We start from the raw sequence: 21,200 nt of genomic DNA on the forward strand, positions 1-21,200 counted from the left end.
CAACATTAATTGACAATGCAGCTATATCAGAAATTTGAAAGCAGAATAAAGGGTGCAAAATGGATGCAGCGGCAGGTCAATGCATTCCTATTTGACAATGAGTTTGTTTTAAAGCAAAAAACATACATTTTGACTCCCCCGAGTCGTTAAAACCCTGCCGCTCTCTTACCCGAATCCTCCGGTGCTTGCAGCTGATGTACCCTCTCCGAACACTTTGCCTCCCGTCGAGCCCAGAGGGCTTGAAAAGGCTGGGGCTGAACCGAATGCTGGCACCCCTCCAAACCCCGGGGATCCCCCAAACGTGGGAGGGCTGCCGAACACCGGAGCAGCTCCGAAGCCACCTGAGCAAAACAGAGGCAAAAGAAGACAAGGAGGAAGAGAGAATTGTGACGTTAGTGAGGAACAAAGAGCTTTGAAGCACACATGGGCCTTCTGAAGCATGGCTAAAAGATGGCCGTGTAGTCAGCATTGCACAGGAACAGTAGCTTTGCTCTGGAGTAAAGGACTCTCCTCTAGAAACATGCTATCCCCTTTGAGAGTTTAATAATAAGTGATGCAACTGAATCCTCAAACATAACACAATCAGCTTGCATCCAGTCCTGTTGTGTAGGCTTAGTGAGGGCAACTGTTACACTGGAGTAGGTAACTCCACTTCAAAAGGCACCCCAGGGAAAGGGGTCAGAAGACTAAGGGAGAGGTCTGAGCACGATTACTTTTAAACCTCTACCTCAGAGCCTCCTGGAGAGATCCCCAATAGCACCACAGCCTCAGTTGCCACAGGAGGGCACGGCAGGTGCAGGGACATGGCGATGTGATCCCTTTTGGAAGTACCAAGTACAAAGAGTAGCAAGAGATTTAAGCTGTTCCCATTACCTCTCTGTGAGACTGGTGAGTTAACATTCATGGGCTGAGATTACAGATTAGCTGTTTAATTTTTAGACATTGACTGGCATCAAGGACAGAAAGGCTTCACTTTGAGGCTCTGGCTAATGCAAGCATGTTCATTGATGATACACAGGTGTTAAATATTCAGACGCCCAACATGTGCACCATATTAATCTTGAGTCAAACAGACAGAAAAAACACACTCCAATGTGAAAAATGTTTCTTTCAGTTTAGAGTGTTAAATTTAGCAGGAATTAAACATTAAAACAGGATCCTCTGCAGCACGTTCCAATAAGAACTGTTAAATTACAGGAGCAAGCGGCAAGGGTAATCAAGAAGGGTGACTTGCAATACACACTCACAATGGAGCTGGAAAAGGATCTACAAAATAACAGCTTGAATAATTTATGACCAGGATTAAGCTTCCGGTTACAACTACTTTCTCAGATGCTTATAATGCTCGTGCCTCCGCCCCTTGATGAAAAGTCTCCCCGACACCATGCCCTGAAACCTGAGTTCAAACACTGCTCTCTCAAGCAGCTGCCTTAAAGGGTCACCCGTAACCAGCTAAATGAGATTCTAGGGGAACATATTGAAATGTCACTTGCAATGGAGAGCAATATGTGCTATGGGGGTACTTTACTATACAAAAAAGAGGCCAGGAAAGAACACAGTCAGCAAGTTGGGAGTTCAGAGGAGGATGGGCCAGGTGCCATCCACCTTTTGTCTGATTGGATGGGGAGCAAGCACCCTGAGTAGGAGCGGGTGCGAGGACCACGAGCTCAAGCATGCAAGAACTCCCACTTGCACCAAAACCCTACTCATAAAAGAACTAAAAGACAATCAAAATGGCTTCAAGGACAAACCAGTCAAAGTACAGGGTCTTGGGTGCATTGCTTACTGCTATAGTGACATATTTTACACAGACACAATCGCCCACTAAATTTCATCCAAAACATTTTAAAATTGGATATTGAATCCATTGGTGGTGGGGTCTTGTTGGTAAATTATTTAGGGTTTATTGCTGGAGTACACTGGGTGAGTTAAGATGGTGACGCTAGTTAAAAGTGACGAGAGACAACCAGTGCATCCACTCACACACAGAGACTTCCATCAAGTATACAGAGAACAAGAGCAGTTTTCACTGTGTGCAGCAGTCATATGCCCCAAGATACTGCGGTGACGGTGGTTTCCTGCCACTTACAAAGTGGGTATGTCACGAAACTAGTTGAATGTTTTCCCATGAGCACAAGTTGGCACAATGGTCAGTACTTAGCTGACTAGTGCCTTGTTAAATAGACTAGTACACTTTGATGATCTAGAGCATAGGTACTCGCGAACATTTCCCTGGGGGCCACATAGTCCTGTCTGTTGCTTCCCGAGGGCTGCAAAGATGCCAGCAGGGGATGGTCGGGGTGTTGAAATATGGGCGTAGGGGGATGCAAAGCAGTTGCTTGCCAAAGATAAGTTGTCTAGAAAACAGCCTTAGCTTCTTTACCTATTGTTTAGTTTAACCCCTTAGGGGCTGATGACGAGCTCAGCTCGTCATGGGCGTAACCTGCCCTACGCTGATGACGAGCTGAGCTCGTCACGTAACGCGGGTTTTTTAAAATCGCAGCGGGAAAACCGCTAGCGCGCATGCGGTTAACCTGAAAATAAAGTACGCCCATTTCACAGGTTCCTGAATGTTCCCGCTCTGTCAAGTGAACAACAGCCCAGTGCTGTTGTTCACCAAGGGGCTGCAGTTCAAGGTCAGGAGGGCCTTGAGTATCCCCGATTTAGAGGATACTGTTTGGGTTTAACTCACTGAGAGCAGAAAAGCTCACCAACTTGATCCTGGGAAGTGCCAATAGTACACTGGCTCTGCCTTGCACGGGGGATATGCGTGGGGAATTTATTTGGATTTTGGCTAGCTAGTGTAGAGGGTAAATGTGTGCCTGATGTGTGTGTATATAGGGTTTAGGCCTATGACGGTGGTTGTAGATGAGCAGGTTTAGATATTGCTTAGCTTAGTAGGTGTCACTGGGTATACTCCTTGGGCCTAGAGTAGTTCAGTGTGTATTGATTTGGGTTTGTTTGGAGGCTCATAGTACACCACATGACTTGTGTCTGGACATATTCCTGTTTAGTGCAGGCGGGTGATGTTTCACAATGTCTGACGTTTGACAGGAGGAAGCAAATACTTTAATTGCACCTTGCATAGCTGGTGTGAGAGGTTAATACATCTTAGTGACAACCACGTTTCGAGATTTAATGAATATAGTTGTGCATTTGCACAGCACAGATACCAGCCCGTTTCAGAAACTTTGACGTGCACGCTCCTTCCCTAAAGCCACTTTCCCTTGAGTTACAGTCTACCTTTACAGTCAGAGGGGTGGGTGTTGGCTGGGCTGTATGGAGGAAGCGCTATGGATTAGCAGCACAAGAGCATGGATGACTGTGTGTAAGTTGCACTAAACTGTATGTCTCACTGGGTTTACTTCATGTTAATAAGCAGATTAGAAAGAATTCTTAACCACTTGGGACAAAGGTAGGCTGAAGGCTAGACAGGTTATCCGGCAAAACTTTTTCTTAAGGTACACTTGACCAGACAATCTCCGAACAAGCATTTGTGTAACTCAACATGAGGAATGCAAGTTTAAGGGCCAGTCCTGCTGACTGCATACAGTGGGGTATTTCTGCAGCATTGATGGTGTCTCCATGTATGCCGTTTGGAGGGACAGAGACCCTTGAAAGAATGCAGGACGCAATCCTATGGTAAGGTATTTGATGAGTTTTGGAGATAGCCACATTAAATAATGAGTACATCTGGGAGGCAACATCACTTCCAGAGCAGCGGTGCAGCCTACATATCAACTTTGACTTCCTCAGAGATCCATGATGAGCTGAGTATCGTTAAATGTGTAGCCTTTCTCTATCACCTTTAACTATAGATAGGTGAATTTTTTATTTCGAAAGCGGAACTGAACAAAATTCCTGACGTATGAAGTTAATGAAGTTGTAAAGTTTTGAACTTTTTTAGTGGCGCCTCTGGCAAAGATTTCCTCCCAAAAAAATATTAGATTTATCTGTGAGATTTTTTCCCCACAAAAATAAATACAAAATGGTTCACCCTCAAAACGCGTACCAGGGTTCATTTTGTTGTTTATTATTTCCTGCTGTTGGGATCCACCCTCAAAATGACAGGTTAACGAATCCTGTTTTCAAATTCACACACATTTCAATTCTGCTGTTCATAATCTATCCAGGAAAGGGTTTAATAAATCTATATGAGATATAATACATGTTTTTGTTTTTAATTATTGGAGGGGATCCCATCTGCGTACCACCCTATTGAGCTTCTCGATACTGCTAATACCTATCACATAGAACTATGCCACCGTAGAAATAATCAATGGCTATTTCATAAAGGGAGAACCACCATTTTCCCCTTCCTTACTTCTATATTAAAAATTACCAAATACATTGCTTTAAGGCTAAAGCAAAATGTTCCGTATGGTTGAGCAAGGTGGCTGGGAGGGTGTGAATCCTTCAGTTTTCTCCACTCTCCTTCCCCCAATCACCTTCTCACTGATATGCACCAGAAATTGATACATTAGTAGTTTTGAGCTTGAGTCTTCCTGAAAAACTAACATCTCTATGAAGACTCTTTTTGGAGAGTCAGACTAGACATTTTAAGTATGAGTTGTTTTGAATACCAGAATAAAACCTGTCCAGATGCTACACTGAGAAATCCTCAAAATGATAATTTGTGGGTTTTTACTTCTGAGCATCTTTTACCTGCTATTCTGAGAGCTTGTGTTGCAAGCTTAATACAGCTTGAAAAGTTAGTTACCTAACTTTATGAAGCGTGTGACAGCAGCATCCTGCAACCAACAGGCACACATTTTTGGCTGAGAAGCTCTTTCAAGGGCTTCAACAATGTGCTTTGCCAAGCTTAACATTTTGGTCTTTGGACAAGAAACACTTTGATGCATTTTCGTTCACAAAGCACCTCTTTCTCGAAAGCTGCACAAATCCCTCCTGTACTGGCCCGATCGATTACCATTGCTGGGCGAGTATCACTCTCTGATTTTCCCTCAGCACCTTGGTTTATAACATGTTTAATGTCCCTTTTGAATGTTCTTTGACTATGTCCAAGTGAGACATGGGCTACAACATGCACACCAATATATATGTATGTTTAGTTTTTGTTTAAGTTTGCCACTCTCTTTCCCATGTCCTCTATTTATGGAGCCTTGGTTAAGCAGAGGTGGCCATCTGAACACTACACATTGACTTGAGAGCCCCACTGTAGTCACCTTAAATGGTCCTCTGCTACACCTTCAGCCCACCCGTGAACGACAGGTGCCTCACACAGTGAAAACATCAGAGCGTTCTCAACTTCTTTCATGGTTCTACCACTTCACGCATGTAGGCTTCCAGAATCAAGCACCTGGCACTAAAGTTACACTTCGGAGAACAGCAGACGGCATTGCTCATTTTGCTCACTGTAGGTCGTAGGCGCCTACACTACATTTGAAAGCTAGATCTGGGCAGCCAACTTTCTTGTGGGATTTTCTGCAGTTCCCTTGCCTCCTCCACACAAGCAAATCATGGAAGGCTCCACGGACTCGTAAGATTTCACACAGACAAACAGAGGGAGGAATCCTCAATAAAGAGCAGTCATCTGGGCTGCTGCTTGGCTCAGCCCGCGCATCCAGAAGAAAGCCGAGTAAGCCCGAAGGACTCTGAAAAGCAGTCCTGTAATCGGATAAGACTTGCAGTATTTCGATCCTTTTAACTTGAGCTAAATATGCTGCAATGAGAGCTTGGTTTCCAAACTGCTGGATGTCCAAGTTTAAAAAGCCCTATAAACCAACACACTCAATTCAACATTAAGATCCCAAAGAGAATGGGGCATCAGGCTCATGAGGAATAATCCGAGCAATCACAATGACGCATTACTAAGGTGTTCATGGCTTATTGCTTCCTATGTCTGTGTCGGCTCGTTGCTATTAAAGAAGAAATACAAGAATCCTCCAGATTAGATAAAAGAGTGAACACAGTCTAAAGGCAAAAGTACCTCCATGGTAATTCTGAACTATGCTTAGGCCCTTGCTATTTTTCCATCACAACTGAAATGGAGTTGAGTGCAGCCACAGGCAGGATATGAAAAGGGGTTTTTCAAATATACATTAACTTCACATATTTTGTGAGGAGATCTGGAGCGCACATTCTTCCACCAGAACAGTTTTTTACTGACCACAGAGGGGACAGTTCAGTACCCTGCCCACACCTATAGGTGGGCACACAGGCCCTGCAAAATAGAAACTCTATTTTTGAAAGTGAGGAGCACTGGGGGATTATTTGCAGTGAGAAACTACTGAAAACATGAGTAGTGTTGGCCCAGGAACTTTTACCCCATTAGTTGAGAGATGCCCAGGAGTTACCTCTATTTACTAGCTTGTGCCAGACATAAATGGGTCTCCACAAGCACCTTCTCAGAACACTTTCTTGGCCTGTAGACGATCAGAACAGTACTGAGCCTGCTGTCAGTGACCTGAGAGGAGCCCTGCCCTAAAGGACTGCACCTGCTTCCTCTTGAACCAAACAAGACTGACCTCTTGTGTTGCTATATAGACAAAGCAAGTTGCAAGAGCCCCTTTCCTTCAAAAGCCCAGCTTATGAATGAAAACTAGATCTGAAATGGACTTTGCAGTTGGCCTCTGCCTGAGATCATGCAAGTCTCTGAGTGCCCTCTTCTTAGGTCATTAGAAGTGTACTCCAGGGGATGTTTTGGCACTAGAAGAAAGTTTGGAAACTTTGAAAAACGTTTCCTCCAGGGTTTAGGTGGACCTGCGGTAAAACATACCTCGCATGCAGTTCCATGGCGTCGAAGTGAATTCCAGCTTTGGCCCAGTCAAGTATCCCAGCACCTTCGAAAAACGACAACGTCCAATTCTGCATTTTCAGCGTGAAATCGCCAAATCATCAGCGGGACCAACACACTTCAAGTATCCAGCCTTTGGTTCCATGGCAGCAGCTACAATTTCAGCAGTAGTCGAATCAGGGAGGATTTGAATTTTCTGCATGGGAACTTACAAACTTTCTCAACCTTTTTTACTTCCAGACTTTCACCGGGACCAATCAACTTTTCAGAACCCATCACTTAAATCTTTAAAAACAAAAATCATGTCTCTGGTTTCCCTTTATGGATTTATACATTTTTTTGTCTTATTTACTCATAAGATGTTTTCCTTTATTTTAAAATTAGTTGTGAAATACTATTGCGTTTGGTGTGACTTTTTCTACTGTGCAGGCACTCCTTAAATACTTAAGATTGAATGTTCTGTGTCACGTTACCAGGGATTAAGCACAGATTTATTTAATTTAATTTGTGTGACATCTAGCAGGGAGTGGCCCATCCTTTGAGCCCAAATAATAATCCCCTTTCCTACAGTGGACTAGGGATGATGGCATGTGCCTAGTTAGACTTCAAGCGCCATTCCCAGAACAGCCTGGCACCAACTTGCATCTTTACTGGAAGATTACTCCAGTGAATAAAGCTCACAGAATCATCATGAGGAGGGGTTCACAAAGATGTCCTAAAAATGAATTACTAATGTTACATTTTCACTGGTGATAATAAAATAAAATCTCTTCCTTGCCTGACTCCCCTAACTCCCTATGATTTTTTACACAAGGAAATAGTTGTTTCAGTGACTTTTTTCCATGGTGAAATATCAAAGCTCTGGGAATATCAATATTACGTCATACTTCCTGAAGCTGGAAAAGAGAGGGAAAATGCTACTTACCAGTATGCATCTGTTCTTGGCATGTAGTTGCGCACTGTGCATAGATCGCCACCTAGTGTTGGGCCCGGATGTTTGCAGTTTGTTGTTGTCCTGAAAAGTTCTTTGGAAGTCACGAGATAGGTGACACCTCCTTTGGACCACATTGCGCATGGGCATCGGCTCCATCCCCAGATTGTTTTTCGCCATTAGGGAAATGATGGAGCTTTGCGAGAAAAGGAAAGATGCCCATATAGTTTGTATCTAATTAAGATAATACTGGAACAGACAAGGGTAGCCTGGAAGGAGGGTGGGTGTGTGCAACTCTGCAGCTCTACATGCCAAGAACAAATGCATACTGGTAAGTAGCATTTTCCGTTAGAGGCATATGAGCTGCAGATTGCACACTGTGCATAGATTGTATAGCAGTACCCACTCTTAGCAGCGACCACCCCTATCTGTTGCAGTAGTTTGGAATAATGTTTTGAGAACAGCCTGGCCCACAGTAGTTTGTTGTTTGGTTTGCACATCTACACAATAGTGTTTTGTGAATGTGTGCGGTGTAGCCCATGTAGCTGCTTTGCAGATGTCATCTAGGGGAATGTTCCCTAAAAATGCCATTGAAGCCCCTATTTTCTTGTAGAGTGGGCTTTAGGGGGAACAGATAACGTACGTTTAGCTTTGTGGTAACAAATCTGTATGCATCTGACAATCCATCTAGCTATCCTAGATTTTGAAACGGGATTACCTTTATGTGGTGGTGAGAAAGACACAAAAAGTTGTTTTGTCTTACGAAAGGGTTGTGTCCTCTCTATGTAGTATAGCAATGCTCTTTTGACGTCTAGGTAATGAAGAGCTCTTTCTGATACTGTCTGTGGCTGCGAGAAGACAACGGGCAGTTCCACAGATTGATTGAGATGGAATAGAGAAATGACTTTGGGCAAGAATTTTGGATTAGTACGCAGAACTACCTTTTTGTGATGCATTTGCAAGAAGGGTTCTTGAATGGTTAGTGCTTGTAATTCACTAACTCTCCGCAGAGAAGTAATAGCTACTAGGAACGCAATGCCACTAGGAACGCACACTTCCATGTTAAAAATTGTAGTTCACATTTGTGTAAGGATTCGAAGGGAGGTCCCATTAACCGTGTGAGAACAACATTTAAATTCCACACAGGTGAAGGTGGTACTCTGGGGGGAATTATTCTTTTAGGGCTTCCATAAAGGCTTTAATGGCAGGCACTCTGAAAAGAGATAGATGTTGTCTGTTTTGCAGATATGCTGCTATTGAGGTATAGGCTAAGTTACATCTTTGGAGATGCAGAAAGTATCCTATGATGTGTTGAATAGACACATCTAGAGGATCAATATTGTTGGTGTGACAATATACTACAAATCGTTTCCACTTGGCTGCATAACATGCCCTAGTGGTTGGACGTCTAGCTTCGTTTATGACATTCATGCAGTCTGGCGGAAGGTTCAGATATCCAAATTTTAGGATTTCAGGAGCCAGATTGCAAGGTTGAGCTGAGCTGGGTCCGGGTATCTGATCTCTCCACGGTTCTGTGTTAAGAGGTGTGGTGACAGGTGCAATTTTTGGTGCGGTACTACAGACAGTTGTAGCAGTGTGGTGTACCACGGCTTTCTGGCCCACGTTGGAGCAACTAGGATGAGGGTGAGAGAATGCTGCTGTAGTTTGCGTACAACTAGTGGCATGAGTGGTAGAGGTGGAAAAGCGTACGCCAATCTGTTTGAGCAGTTCATCCATATCGCATTGCCTTTGGACAGTGGGTGTAGCTATCTGGCGGCAAAGTTTGGGCATTTGGCATTTTCGTGGGTGGCAAATAGGTCTATGTGAGGTTGTCCCCACATCTGAAAAAATGGCTGAAGAACTTGCATATGAAGTTCCCACTCGTGGGTTTGTTGTGTTTGACGACTTAACAGATCCGCTATGATATTTTGTACTCCTGGAACATGCTGGGCTAGAAGGCTTATGTTTTGAGGTATAACCCACCGCCATATGTCCTGTGCTAGTTGAGAAAGCTGTAGGGAGTGTGTGCCTGCCTGCTTCTGTATGTAAAACATGGCTGTCATGTTGTCTGTGCGGACTAACACTGCTTTGTTTGATACTTGCTTTTGGAAAGGTTTTAGTGCTAGGAATAGGTCTGATAATTGACCTTGAGCCTGGTTCCATTGACGTGAAAAGCATTCTAGTTACGAGTAGAATTGATAAGGTATGGTCAATAAGGTCTAGGCATGAGGGTTTAGTTAGAAGTACTAGCCCCAAGAACAACAAAAAAGGTTGATCGCAAAAAAAGTCAATTTCATTACTCAGAGGTGCGACTGGCTCATTGAATAAATCAGTTCACAACACAGGTCTGTTACTTACCAATACATGAACTCCTTAACCGCGGCACGAATTCCGCGGCGGTGCGGGAGTTTTAATGAGTGGGCGGGGCCGCGTCGGGCAACGGACGTACGCTGCACTAGCCAGGTAGTGCTCGCGACGGCCGTTGGCCGACGAGCCTACGGAACGGGTTAAAAGGAGTGCGTACATGTGAATTGTTAACCAAAAATAAAATACCATTAGAAGATTGGACATGGCTACCACAGCAACACTCGCAAATGTGTCTCTAGGAGTTGAGGACTGAACATGTCAAAATGACATACAATTGAGAATATGTTCCTGGAATGTAAATGGGTTAGACCATTTGCTAGCCGACCTTAATACACTCATTTGTAAATGGCTTTGAAATTTTAATCTTTTAATAAACTTGGAGTGAGGATGTCATTGCATTACTTGGTTTTCATTAATTTAATCTTCCTGCCACGTGCACTAAAAAAAAGGTTGAGCAAAGGGCGGCCTCTCATTCTATTTTTCGTCTGAATTAAGACGAACAGTTGACGCAATTGATTTACATTTGGCATGGGTACAATGAGTTTTAATACAGTATAACTGTTATAAGATGATATTGAATGTTTATCCAAGTACAAGGAAAAATAAATTGTCCCAATTGTTTGTCCTGTGGGAGATCATAAGAACGTTTGCACTTTGTTATCATAATGCTGGTTTGATTATTTACGGTGATTTCCATATACACCTGGTCGCATTTAAATCCTCAGGTAAGACGAGTAATGGTATTGCCAACATGTGTCGCAACAGTATGCAACAGCTTGGGCTAACTTTGTTAAATGAAAAATCCTTGTGCAAATCTAGAGCAGTTACATCCTTTAAACAGTCCAAACATGGTTCAATAATAGATCATACCTTTGTCTCAGACAAACGGCCACTAATTGTTGATTATAAGGTGACCCCTCGACTTGAAAGTGATCATAACCTTCAGATATTAAAGCTACAACTACCAATCAGTTGTAATCCTAAATCTAATGAGCTTCAAAACATAGTTAATTCTTTGTATAATTTGAAAGGGCTGGTATGGCACTCAGGAAAACAGAATGAAATTATGAAGTTTGCAAAGGTTTTAATACATGATAGTGATCAGGGCCGGGTGAGGGTAGGATCAATGATGGATAAATGGAACTATACTACTTCATCTTTGGTTGAAAAATGTACAGTACGAAATTGTGCAAAAGTGAATCCATCATTAACCACCCCATATCAATTGTATTCAACTAAGTTACTTAAACTTAAACAGTTACTTAATACAGCCACAAAGGACGTTTTCTCTCAGAGATCTGCAATCTTACTGTTCTCTTAAGGATAAACTGAGGTCCCTAAGAAGGTCGTATAGACATCAGGTGTTGTTGGCGAAATCACGTTATCAAACAGGGTTATGGCATAGACTAATACATGCCTCTAAATCAAAAGATGTAAAAACCTTTAGGGATATTATTAACTAACTCGAAAGGAGCGGCAATAGGGCCTTCTGTATCAATATTATGGAGGATGATTGGGTTAGGTATATTACCAACTTGTTTGGTGTGTGTGAGTCAGATACAAATAGGCGAGACTTGAGCCATCACTGTGCGAAAAACAGCAAGTCTAATACAGAAGAAATTAGCAGCTTTAATCCCGGGAATGACTTGGATTGTATAAGCAATATTAAAATAGCCAATCTTTTACGTAGTCTTAGATAAAATGTGGCTCCTGGCCCCAATGGGCCAATGCTGATATGTGGGCCGAAGTATTGGCTCCAGTATTTAATGAGGCGCTGGCATTGAATATCGTTCCTGTGTCCTGGCAAGGTAGCATTGTACAACCAATTTTTAAAAGCGGCCCTGTTGATAATCCTGCTAATTATCGGCTTATTGATAGACTTGGAAAATTGGGCAGCGCTGCAGGAAATAACCCTGATTAACCAGACAGGATTTCACAAGGGACAATCTACTATTACTAATTTGATGCCCTAACTTTACTAGCTGAATGGGATATTTTAAAAACGCAAAACCTATATATTTATTTTACAGATTTAAAAGCTGCCTTTGAATCAGTGCCTCATGTATTATTATGGAAAAAACTTGCAGAGTGGGGTATTCCCCGACAGTTGTTAGATGCCATAATACTTCTGTATACCAATGCTTGGGTCCAGGTCAAGTTAGGGGATGGTCTTACACTATCTCAAAAATTCAAAACTTATAATGGTCTTAAACAAGGCAGTGTACCTGCACCTTGCCTTTTTAATCTGTTTATGTCTGACCTATTACAGCACCTTGAGGCTGTCAACGCCCATCCTCCTTAAATTGCTGAGGTGCAGCTTAGCAATGTGCAATGTGCTGATGACATCATTCTTTTGAGTCAAATTCCAAATGGCCTACAAAGACTGATCGATGCATTTGATGATTATGTTTTAGTTAATGGCCTGGAATTGTAAAAAAACCCTTTTATTTGATAATAGAGTTTTGTTCAAAAACCATTTAAAACTTTTGAGGGCAAAAGCTTTGACTTTAATTCACGCCTTTAAATGTTTATGTAAATCATTGAGGTGCCAATCGTACAAAGATCTTCTTAAAGTTATGGGTGCGAAGCTACAACCAATAATTGCATATGGCTCGCCTATTACCAGGGGGCAAGACGCTAAAATAATGGAATTATTCGTAATTAAGGCCTCCAGGTCAGTCTTTGGAATTCCTAGGTCAACTGGCAAAGCCAGAATAAGACTGGAGTTTGGTCTCCAAAGACAATCCATGGTGGTGCAAGGGTCATTATTAAAATGTATGTATTCTCTATTCTTATTGGACCCTCACTCTTTAGCAAATTACTGCTGGTGTGAAATAATTCATTCTACTTACACATACACTTGGCGTTACCATATTTTATCATGCCCTCAGAGTCTTGATCTACAGTCAGGGCTTCCAGGAATGACAATGCCCAAAAGCACTGGTCTGTGATAAATTCTTATCAGTCCGTGCAAAAATTGCCATATCTGAATGCCTATTTTTCAGCGCGTTATGAAGGAAACATTTTTTAAATTAAGTCTTGGCATATACTCAACTAAAGAGGGCACGACGATCTGCATACAACAATGGCCAACTTTAGAATGCAGGAGGCAGTGTGAAACCTTTTTACATATTGTGTCTGTGTCCTAAACTGCTTAAAATACGCTGTGCATGATTGAAACCTCTATTTCTTAAAGCTAGGCTTAGATCAGCCCACCAGGCCCTTATTTTATGCTTATCGGGTGAATCAATTCCATTGTTATGTCAGATGATAAATTTTTTAACAATTGTGGAAAAATTGTTGGTATCTGCAGTGTATAATCTGGTTTAAGGGATATTTAGATGATTCAGAAAATGTATCAAAATGTTTTTAGGTTACTGGCACTTTGAATGTCTTTGCAGTTTGATCCAAGGATCCTGTTTTAGGCAATTTTTGTAATCAGGACCTAAAGAGTATATGGAAGCAAATGTTCTTTATTTTTTATTTGCACAAGGGTCCATAATGTTTTCAACTCTTGCACATTGGCACTTTATAGCTTATTTGCACAAGGTTATAGAATGCCTATATTTTATATTGCATATATCCGAGGGAACTCAACTATCTTATGTTATTTGTTTTATGATTATTTAATAACTGTGATAAAAGATGTGAAATTGTGGTTCTAGTGCAGCATGTAACCCCAGAACATTCTTTTTTTTATGTGTGTACAATTGTATATTAATCGTTGAATCAGGGAATTGTTTTTATACATGATTTTAATAGCAAAGATTTTTGATAATCAAGCAATCAAGAATTACATACTAGTTCGAATTATTTAGGTATAGATAGGATGCATAAATAGACAACAGGTATGGGTAGAGGTACTATGTTAAAAACAGGCACAAGTACTGTTTTGTGAAGGGCGGACATACAAGGTTGGAGGGACTATGATAGTTGGGAGAAGAGGGCACAGGCAAAAGTAAAGGTATTAGGTTAACAGAAATAATAGAACACAGGGGTAAAGAAAAAAACAGATGGGGAGAAGGAGGAGGAACACATTCGAATATAGGAGGATAGATGGAGAGAGGTTGTTGCATTCCCCACCCCAACAAAATTATGTGAGGTTAGAATGAGAAGAGGAAAAAAAGGGGTACAGGCCCTCTGTACAAGAGGAACAAGATGACAGTAGCACGTTTTTGCTTACTTGCAGACAAAGTAAGTGGCTATCTGTATAATCAAGAATGGAAAAAAGCTTCCAATTATGATGCGGATAGGAAGTTTCCTATCAACTTGTGAGCACAGGTCGTTTATTTGTGGAAGGCGCACAGTGTCACCCACCCCCTCCATCCAAGTATACTCTGACAAGCCAGAGGAGTTAAGAGTCCAGAAGCAGAAACAAGGCAATAAGATTTGCTTCACTTTACCATCATATCTGTTGTTGTTAACCGGGTTAGAGAACAGAACCAGCACTAACAGCCTGGCATAAACAATTATCTGAATGCAAGAGACGCTAACACCAATACCTCTGAAACCACAGAGGATTACGGCATAGCCTGGACACTGAAGGGTAGAAGGCCTTCCCGAATCCGGTGTTAAACAGTGTGCAATAGTGGTCAGTCACTGAGAAAGGACCAGGAATATATTCTCGTAGTCACTGAAAGACCTACACTGTATAGGAGGCAACTTATAAGATGGAGACAATGAGGAGAGTTCTGCGGGTTGCAGCCTTCACCAGTTTCTCATTCAGATCACAGTAGATGAATATATCTGGAATCATTACGAAGGCTGTGAACACCCTTATCCCCCTAAGACACAAAACCCCTGTGAAGAACACAACCCTGCCTCCCTCAAATCGAAGGTACAAATGCGCAGCTGCAGGCCTGAATTACTTTAGCAATACATTTAACAGGTCAATGTCCAAGATGAGATGCAGACCATGTTTGCTTTGGGTGCAATGTAGAAAAATCGAAACACTGTTCGATCTACCCACGGGCACACATTTGGGGTCTCCAAGAGCAGTAGTGTCTGGGCCTCTTATAGGAGATTCACTGATACTAAACGATTGTAGGAGAGAGAATAAGGACATAGAGAGGGAAAGGGTAGCTTGTTTTTCTAAAAGGGCAGACGATCCTGATAGCTGTATATCTAGACATGCAAGAATTGTGCTTTACTTACACCCACAGGAGAAGGGTCATCACTGAACACTAGAACTGAGGAGTCAGTTAAAAATATTTCAGCTGGGCTGGAACCTTAAGTGAAGTCTCTTCTACAGGATTTCTAGTGTGGGCATCATGATGCTACAGAAGACCTCTATTGACTGACCCACCGGCTTGAGATGTGGAAAAATCCCTGCGGTATTCTTGATCTATGGAGGTGAAGAGGAACCCCTTGTCTCAAAGCCTGATGAGGTTTGTGAAAGATGAAGGAGGGAGGATAGTCAAGGTGTTCTGCTAGCACTGCTTCAGGACCTCATCCCCAGAAGAAGCAAAACATCAACATCAAATGGCAGGCCAGTGACTTTATCCTGTGCTACCTGGTTGCAGAAGGTACAGGGCCATGGTTGCTTCCTAATGGGATCACCCTGTACAAGCTCTAACCAACAATGTCTGCAAGGTGACATGAAATAAACACTGCAGTTGATTAAGCAAATGCCTAGCTGGGTCTGGTGGCTCAGTGGACTAATGCATCCACTGCAGGGTCCTGTGTTCGACCTCATAGTCACAGGTTCAAATCCCAGTATGCTACAAGGGACTTGTTTTTGAAACAGAGAATCTTAGTTATGAGTCGTACATGTGTAACAGACTCCAGTGTATCAACAGAATGTCACACTTTATCATTGACTCGAATCAATCTAAAGAAGGAGAAAGAACACACGGAGAGAGTAAGTTATATTTCTGAAAAACTTTTTTGTATTTAGTGATGAGACAATAAATTTACATCTTGGGAGACGGATACACAGAGATGAATTCAAGCAACAACTGAGAACAGAGGTATAGGTAACAGTAACCCTTCAGTTCACAGCTAACACATCAACTCCTGGTAAGTATAACGAACAACCAAAAATAATTATTAAACAATGGTCGTATATTGGTGACAGTGCAACGCTTATGGAGATGATGGAGGTGTCGACGTTTCGGTCTAATATGCAGTCGTCATGAAGACCATCATCAGGACAAAACATTTCATTGCAGAAAGGAACTCCCTAAATTAAAATAAATCAAAATTACTAATAATACATGTTAATAGTCACTACACTCATACATAATCCAATATTTAAACAATTGTTTGTAAAAACTCCATGTGTCAGGCCTAGACCTGATGTCTATTTAGAACCAAGCGTATTACCCCTTCCTGGTAAAGCTTGGAAGTAGAATTCATTAGACAGTTGATCAACAATTAAATCAATAGTTATTCATTGAGTCTAAATTCTTGCATCTGACTTAATGGCAAGAGACAAAAAAATGCATCTTAATATCTTGCAAACATTGTAGCCATGTAATAAAATATTTACAAATGTACAGAAATGAACTCAAGAGTGACCATACTTTTAGTCCTATTGAGTGTGGATATAATAATCAATCATTACAAAAAAACAAAAAAACATCAAATAGTATGTTTGTCACCTGAAATTTCAAAAGGAATATTTTCAAAATTAGGTGGACGACAAGAGATGTGGAGCAAGGTCACCAGTTGATTGAATCAAATCTACAAGGGATAGATAATTCCATGAGTGTAATATTATATATAGTTGGAGGGAAAGCCCAATGGGGCGAATGTAATTGATGCCATACCTTTAATCTGGTATATGGAGAAACACTTCCGGTCCACGATTAACAGACAGCTAGCAATTGAGCGTACAGCGTAACTCTGTGTTTCTAAAAAAGGATGGGAACATCAAGTTTTAGAATCCTTGTTTAACTAGAGTATGTTTTGCGGCATACCCTCACTAGCAGTATAATGTGTAAACGGGAGTTATGGTCTAACTGTGGAAAACGGAAACGGCATATAAAAATATAATTTTAAAAATTGGTACTCAGCCGCCGATTGCTCTGCTGAAGCAGATAAACAAGTAAAATCACCCGATGGATAAAACTTTATATGAATCTGGGGTATGTCAATAAGCCGGTGATCGGTAGCGATACCCTCTTCCAATATGGTGACGGTGGCTTGAAGCATTTAAAAGTGAGACTTATTGAGTCCCTTTTCGATTTCATACCACTCGTTTCACTTCCGGTTCGTCAGCTTTAAAAATCACAACCGGGGTCAGTCCTGATCACTGACGACCCGGCACGCCGACCGATCACGCTATTTTCCCGACTATTCAAGTAAGTTAATTATGCTAGTTTAACAGTTTTCTCATAACAGTAATGCAAGGTATACTGGTTCCGGTGACTTAAGTGATTCCGAGTCACATTTAGATACAGTTGGTCTCTTTCTAAACTGGTTCATTTCTCGCCACGATACAGTTAACAATACTAGTTAAAACATTTGTCACCAAGTTAACAATTCTAGTTGAAACATTTGTCACCAAGCTGCAATGCAACAGATATTGTCTCCGTTGACAAAAGAGAATTCAAGTTACATGCAGACACAGTTGGTCTGTTTTCATTAACTCCGACTATGTCTAAACTGTTTAAATTTCCCGGCACAATCAGTTTAGATGATGGGTATATCTTCCATTTAGTGGCCAAGACCAGTGACCCGTGTTTTGAATATAAACGGGTCTTCATTTTGTTTGCAAGTATTAACAGTAAACCGGCTTATTGACATACCCCAGATTCATATAAAGTTTTATCCATCGGGTGATTATACTTGTTTATCTGCTTCAGCAGAGCAATCGGCGGCTGAGTACCAATTTTTAAAATTATATTTTTATATGCCGTTTCCGTTTTCCACAGTTAGACCATAACTCCTGTTTACACATTATACTGCTAGTGAGGGTATGCCGCAAAACATACTCTAGTAAAACAAGGATTCTAAAACTTGATGTTCCCATCCTTTTTTAGAAACACAGAGTTACGCTGTACGCTCAATTGCTAGCTGTCTGTTAATCGTAGACCGGAAGTGTTTCTCCATATACCAGATTAAAGGTATGGCATCAATTACATTCGCCCCATTGGGCTTTCCCTCCAACTATATATAATATTACACTCATGGAATTATCTATCCCTTGTAGATTTGATTCAATCAACTGGTGACCTTGCTCCACATCTCTTGTCGTCCACCTAATTTTGAAAATATTCCTTTTGAAATTTCAGGTGACAAACATACTATTTGATGGTTTTTTGTTTTTTTGTAATGATTGATTATTATATCCACACTCAACAGGACTAAAAGTATGGTCACTCTTGAGTTCATTTCTGTACATTTGTAAATATTTTATTACATGGCTACACTGTTTGCAAGATATTAAGATGCATTTTTTTGTCTCTTGCCATTAAGCCAGATGCAAGAATTTAGACTCAATGAATAACTATTGATTTAATTGTTGATCAACTTTCTAATGAATTCTACTTCCAAGCTTCACCAGGAAGGGGTAATACGCTTGGTTTTAAATAGACATCAGGTCTAGGCCTGACACATGGAGTTTTTACAAACAATTGTTTAAATATTGGATTATGTATGAGTGTAGTGACTATTAACATGTATTATTAGTAATTTTGATTTATTTTAATTTAGGGAGTTCCTTTCTGCAATGAAATGTTTTGTCCTGATGATGGTCTTCATGACGACTGCATATTAGACCGAAACGTCGACACCTCCATCATCTCCATAAGCGTTGCACTGTCACCAATATACGACCATTGTTTATTAATTATTTTTGGTTGTTCGTTATACTTACCAGGAGTTGATGTGTTAGCTGTGAACTGAAGGGTTACTGTTACCTATACCTCTGTTCTCAGTTGTTGCTTGAATTCATCTCTGTGTATCCGTCTCCCAAGATGTAAATTTATTGTCTCATCACTAAATACAAAAAAGTTTTTCAGAAACATAACTTACTCTCTCCGTGTGTTCTTTCTCCTTCCTTAGATTCGTTCTAGTCAAGGATAAAGTGTGATATTCTGTTGATACACTGGAGTCTGTTACACATGTACGACTCATAACTAAGATTCTCTGTTTCAAAAACAAGTCCCTTGTAGCATACTGTGACTTTAAATATTCAGTGCCCAAGCCTACAAGGGTTGATTGGGTTTCCCCTGCCTTTAACAGGTTCAAATCCCGGCGGGTTCACTAAGCCTTTCATCCATCTGAGGTCGATATAATGAGTACCATTGAGTTGGGTAACAATAAGCATCTGTTATTCAGCGCCAAGAGACCTATGGGTGAACGTGCGCTTTACAAATACACGTTTTGTTATGAAGGGAAGCATTTCCCCAAATATTTTTTATACTCTACATGTAGATGCTTTAACCACAAATAGGGGGCAAAGGTTTTGACTTTTTGCTGCCACCAGTGAGAGTCCAGGCCAGATCCGACGCTAGGATCTTGGTTACCACTACGTGCTAATGCTTACAAGGGTTTCCACTAGCTGTAGGAAACATTTCTTTTTGGTTGAGCCCTCAGGGACATACAAAAGTAATAATCTGAAGCATTTTGCCTCAGGCTGAAGTGTCTCTTTCCTGTGTTCACGCCTCAGAGACAGTATGCCTTTTGCACATTACTTGAGACTCCTTTCTCACATGCTGTGACAGTATCATGAAAGAGACTGATTGTCATTGTTTATTCCAGCTCTGAAAGTTCCACCTTGATTCCTGCCCTAGCAGCCAAATGATAGAAGAAGAATGAGGGAAGGCTGTGTCCTGGACCAATTCCTATAATCATCAGTATCTGCAGTAAGTTTGCATAACTGTTACTACATGGCTACCTCTGAACGGATCTACTGATAGAACGGAAGGCTACTTAAGTTTGGCTCCAGTGGACAGATTGGTCTGAGTCTATGCACTAACACAGAATCTTTCTCCGTGCTCTAAAGGCCTGATATTGACTTGGTAGGCGGCTGGGACTGCATGAAAGGAGGTCCAACTCACACCGCATGATGGTAGAGTGACACCTTAGATATCTACTGTGACCTACTGGTCACAAGTTAGAATCCCAGCAGGGCCTCCAGTCTTCCATCTTTCCGAGAGAGGTATAGTAAGCATCATTAAAAGAAACATTTGTCCGTATGGTGCCAAGTCACACTGGTTGTATCGAGAAGAATATTCCTCTTGCGCAGAAGATGATTTCAGAGACACACTGTTCTTCCTTTACTCAGCCAGTAAGTAGGGGACAAGAACAACTCCTGGTTGGCTTGTGTGTGTGTGTGGACCTTGCATCTTGTTTGGTAGGTAAGTGTGCATACATTGTGCTTTGTTTAGCTGGTAACTGAGCACTGCTTGCCACGTGATTAAGAGTGAGAGCATTAATTTGACCATTCTTAGACCCATGCTAAGAGAGTTCTTAGCATGCACACTAGTCAGATCATATTCGTGGCATACAATTAACCCCTGCCTACCTTTAGTTAGTGCACTAGTTAGACCCTGCTTGGGTTTAACTAGCAGGGTCACTAGTCCGTCGTACTCTTGGCATACAATGAAACCCTGCCTACAATCCGTTAGTGCACTTGTTTCACCCTGCTTGGCAACTACACAGATTAGCTACTGCTAGGTGGGAAAAATGCAGAACAAAAGCTTAGCAAGTGCACTGGTTAGATGCTGCTTGGTTGTGGCATAAAATGTAGCCCTGTCTAGACAGAGTGAGTGCAGGAATTGCCTCGACCCTGATTGTGGTATATGTTGAGGCAGAACAGGCACCGATTAGTTTATGCTTACGGTTTTCAAATGTTAAAACATACCTGGATTGAGGAAGTGTGTGCACTGGTTAATCCCTGCGTGCAAATCCAAAGGTTAGATGTGCATTGCTGGTTAGGAGTGGCACACAGACTCAACCCTGCTTATGATGTACAATGATTAACCTCCATCTATACTGAGAGCATAGGTGCTCAGGCTTTACCCTGCTTAGTATATTAACTTCGACCTAACATGACAGATGCATTGGTTAGACGCTGCTTGATGGGTGTGAGTGGGCACATGGATTATACCCTGATGATGGTATACAATGATTAAACCCTGCCTAGATTAGGCGAGTACACTCGTAGAGTCTGCTCAACAGGTGTGAGCAGCTACG

General features: G+C 41.5%; 2 protein-coding genes across 8 annotated transcripts in view; one reads left to right on the top strand and one right to left on the bottom strand.

Annotated features, from left to right (window-relative positions):
- FAM78A (family with sequence similarity 78 member A) overlaps positions 1-21,200 on the top strand; it is a 984,894-nt gene that overhangs the window by 813,807 nt on the left and 149,887 nt on the right. For all 5 annotated transcript variants that reach the window (XR_013595138.1, XR_013595140.1, XR_013595141.1 and 2 more), the window contains one exon: positions 19,764-19,867. The gene's annotated coding sequence lies outside the window, so the exon portion shown is untranslated. The remainder of the gene's footprint in view (positions 1-19,763; positions 19,868-21,200) is intronic.
- Positions 1-21,200, bottom strand: part of NUP214 (nucleoporin 214) — a 369,960-nt gene that overhangs the window by 68,327 nt on the left and 280,433 nt on the right. For 2 of the 3 annotated variants that reach the window (XM_078646199.1, XM_078646198.1), the window contains one exon: positions 170-341. In XM_078646199.1, coding sequence (XP_078502325.1) covers positions 170-341 — 172 coding nt within the window. Of the gene's footprint in view, positions 1-169; positions 342-6,771; positions 6,911-21,200 lie in introns of those variants that run through there. The other variant, XM_078646200.1, reaches the window with a different exon arrangement.

The sequence above is a fragment of the Lissotriton helveticus genome, chromosome 5_1, assembly GCF_964261635.1.
Source record: "Lissotriton helveticus chromosome 5_1, aLisHel1.1, whole genome shotgun sequence".
NCBI classification, from domain to species: Eukaryota; Metazoa; Chordata; class Amphibia; order Caudata; family Salamandridae; genus Lissotriton; species Lissotriton helveticus.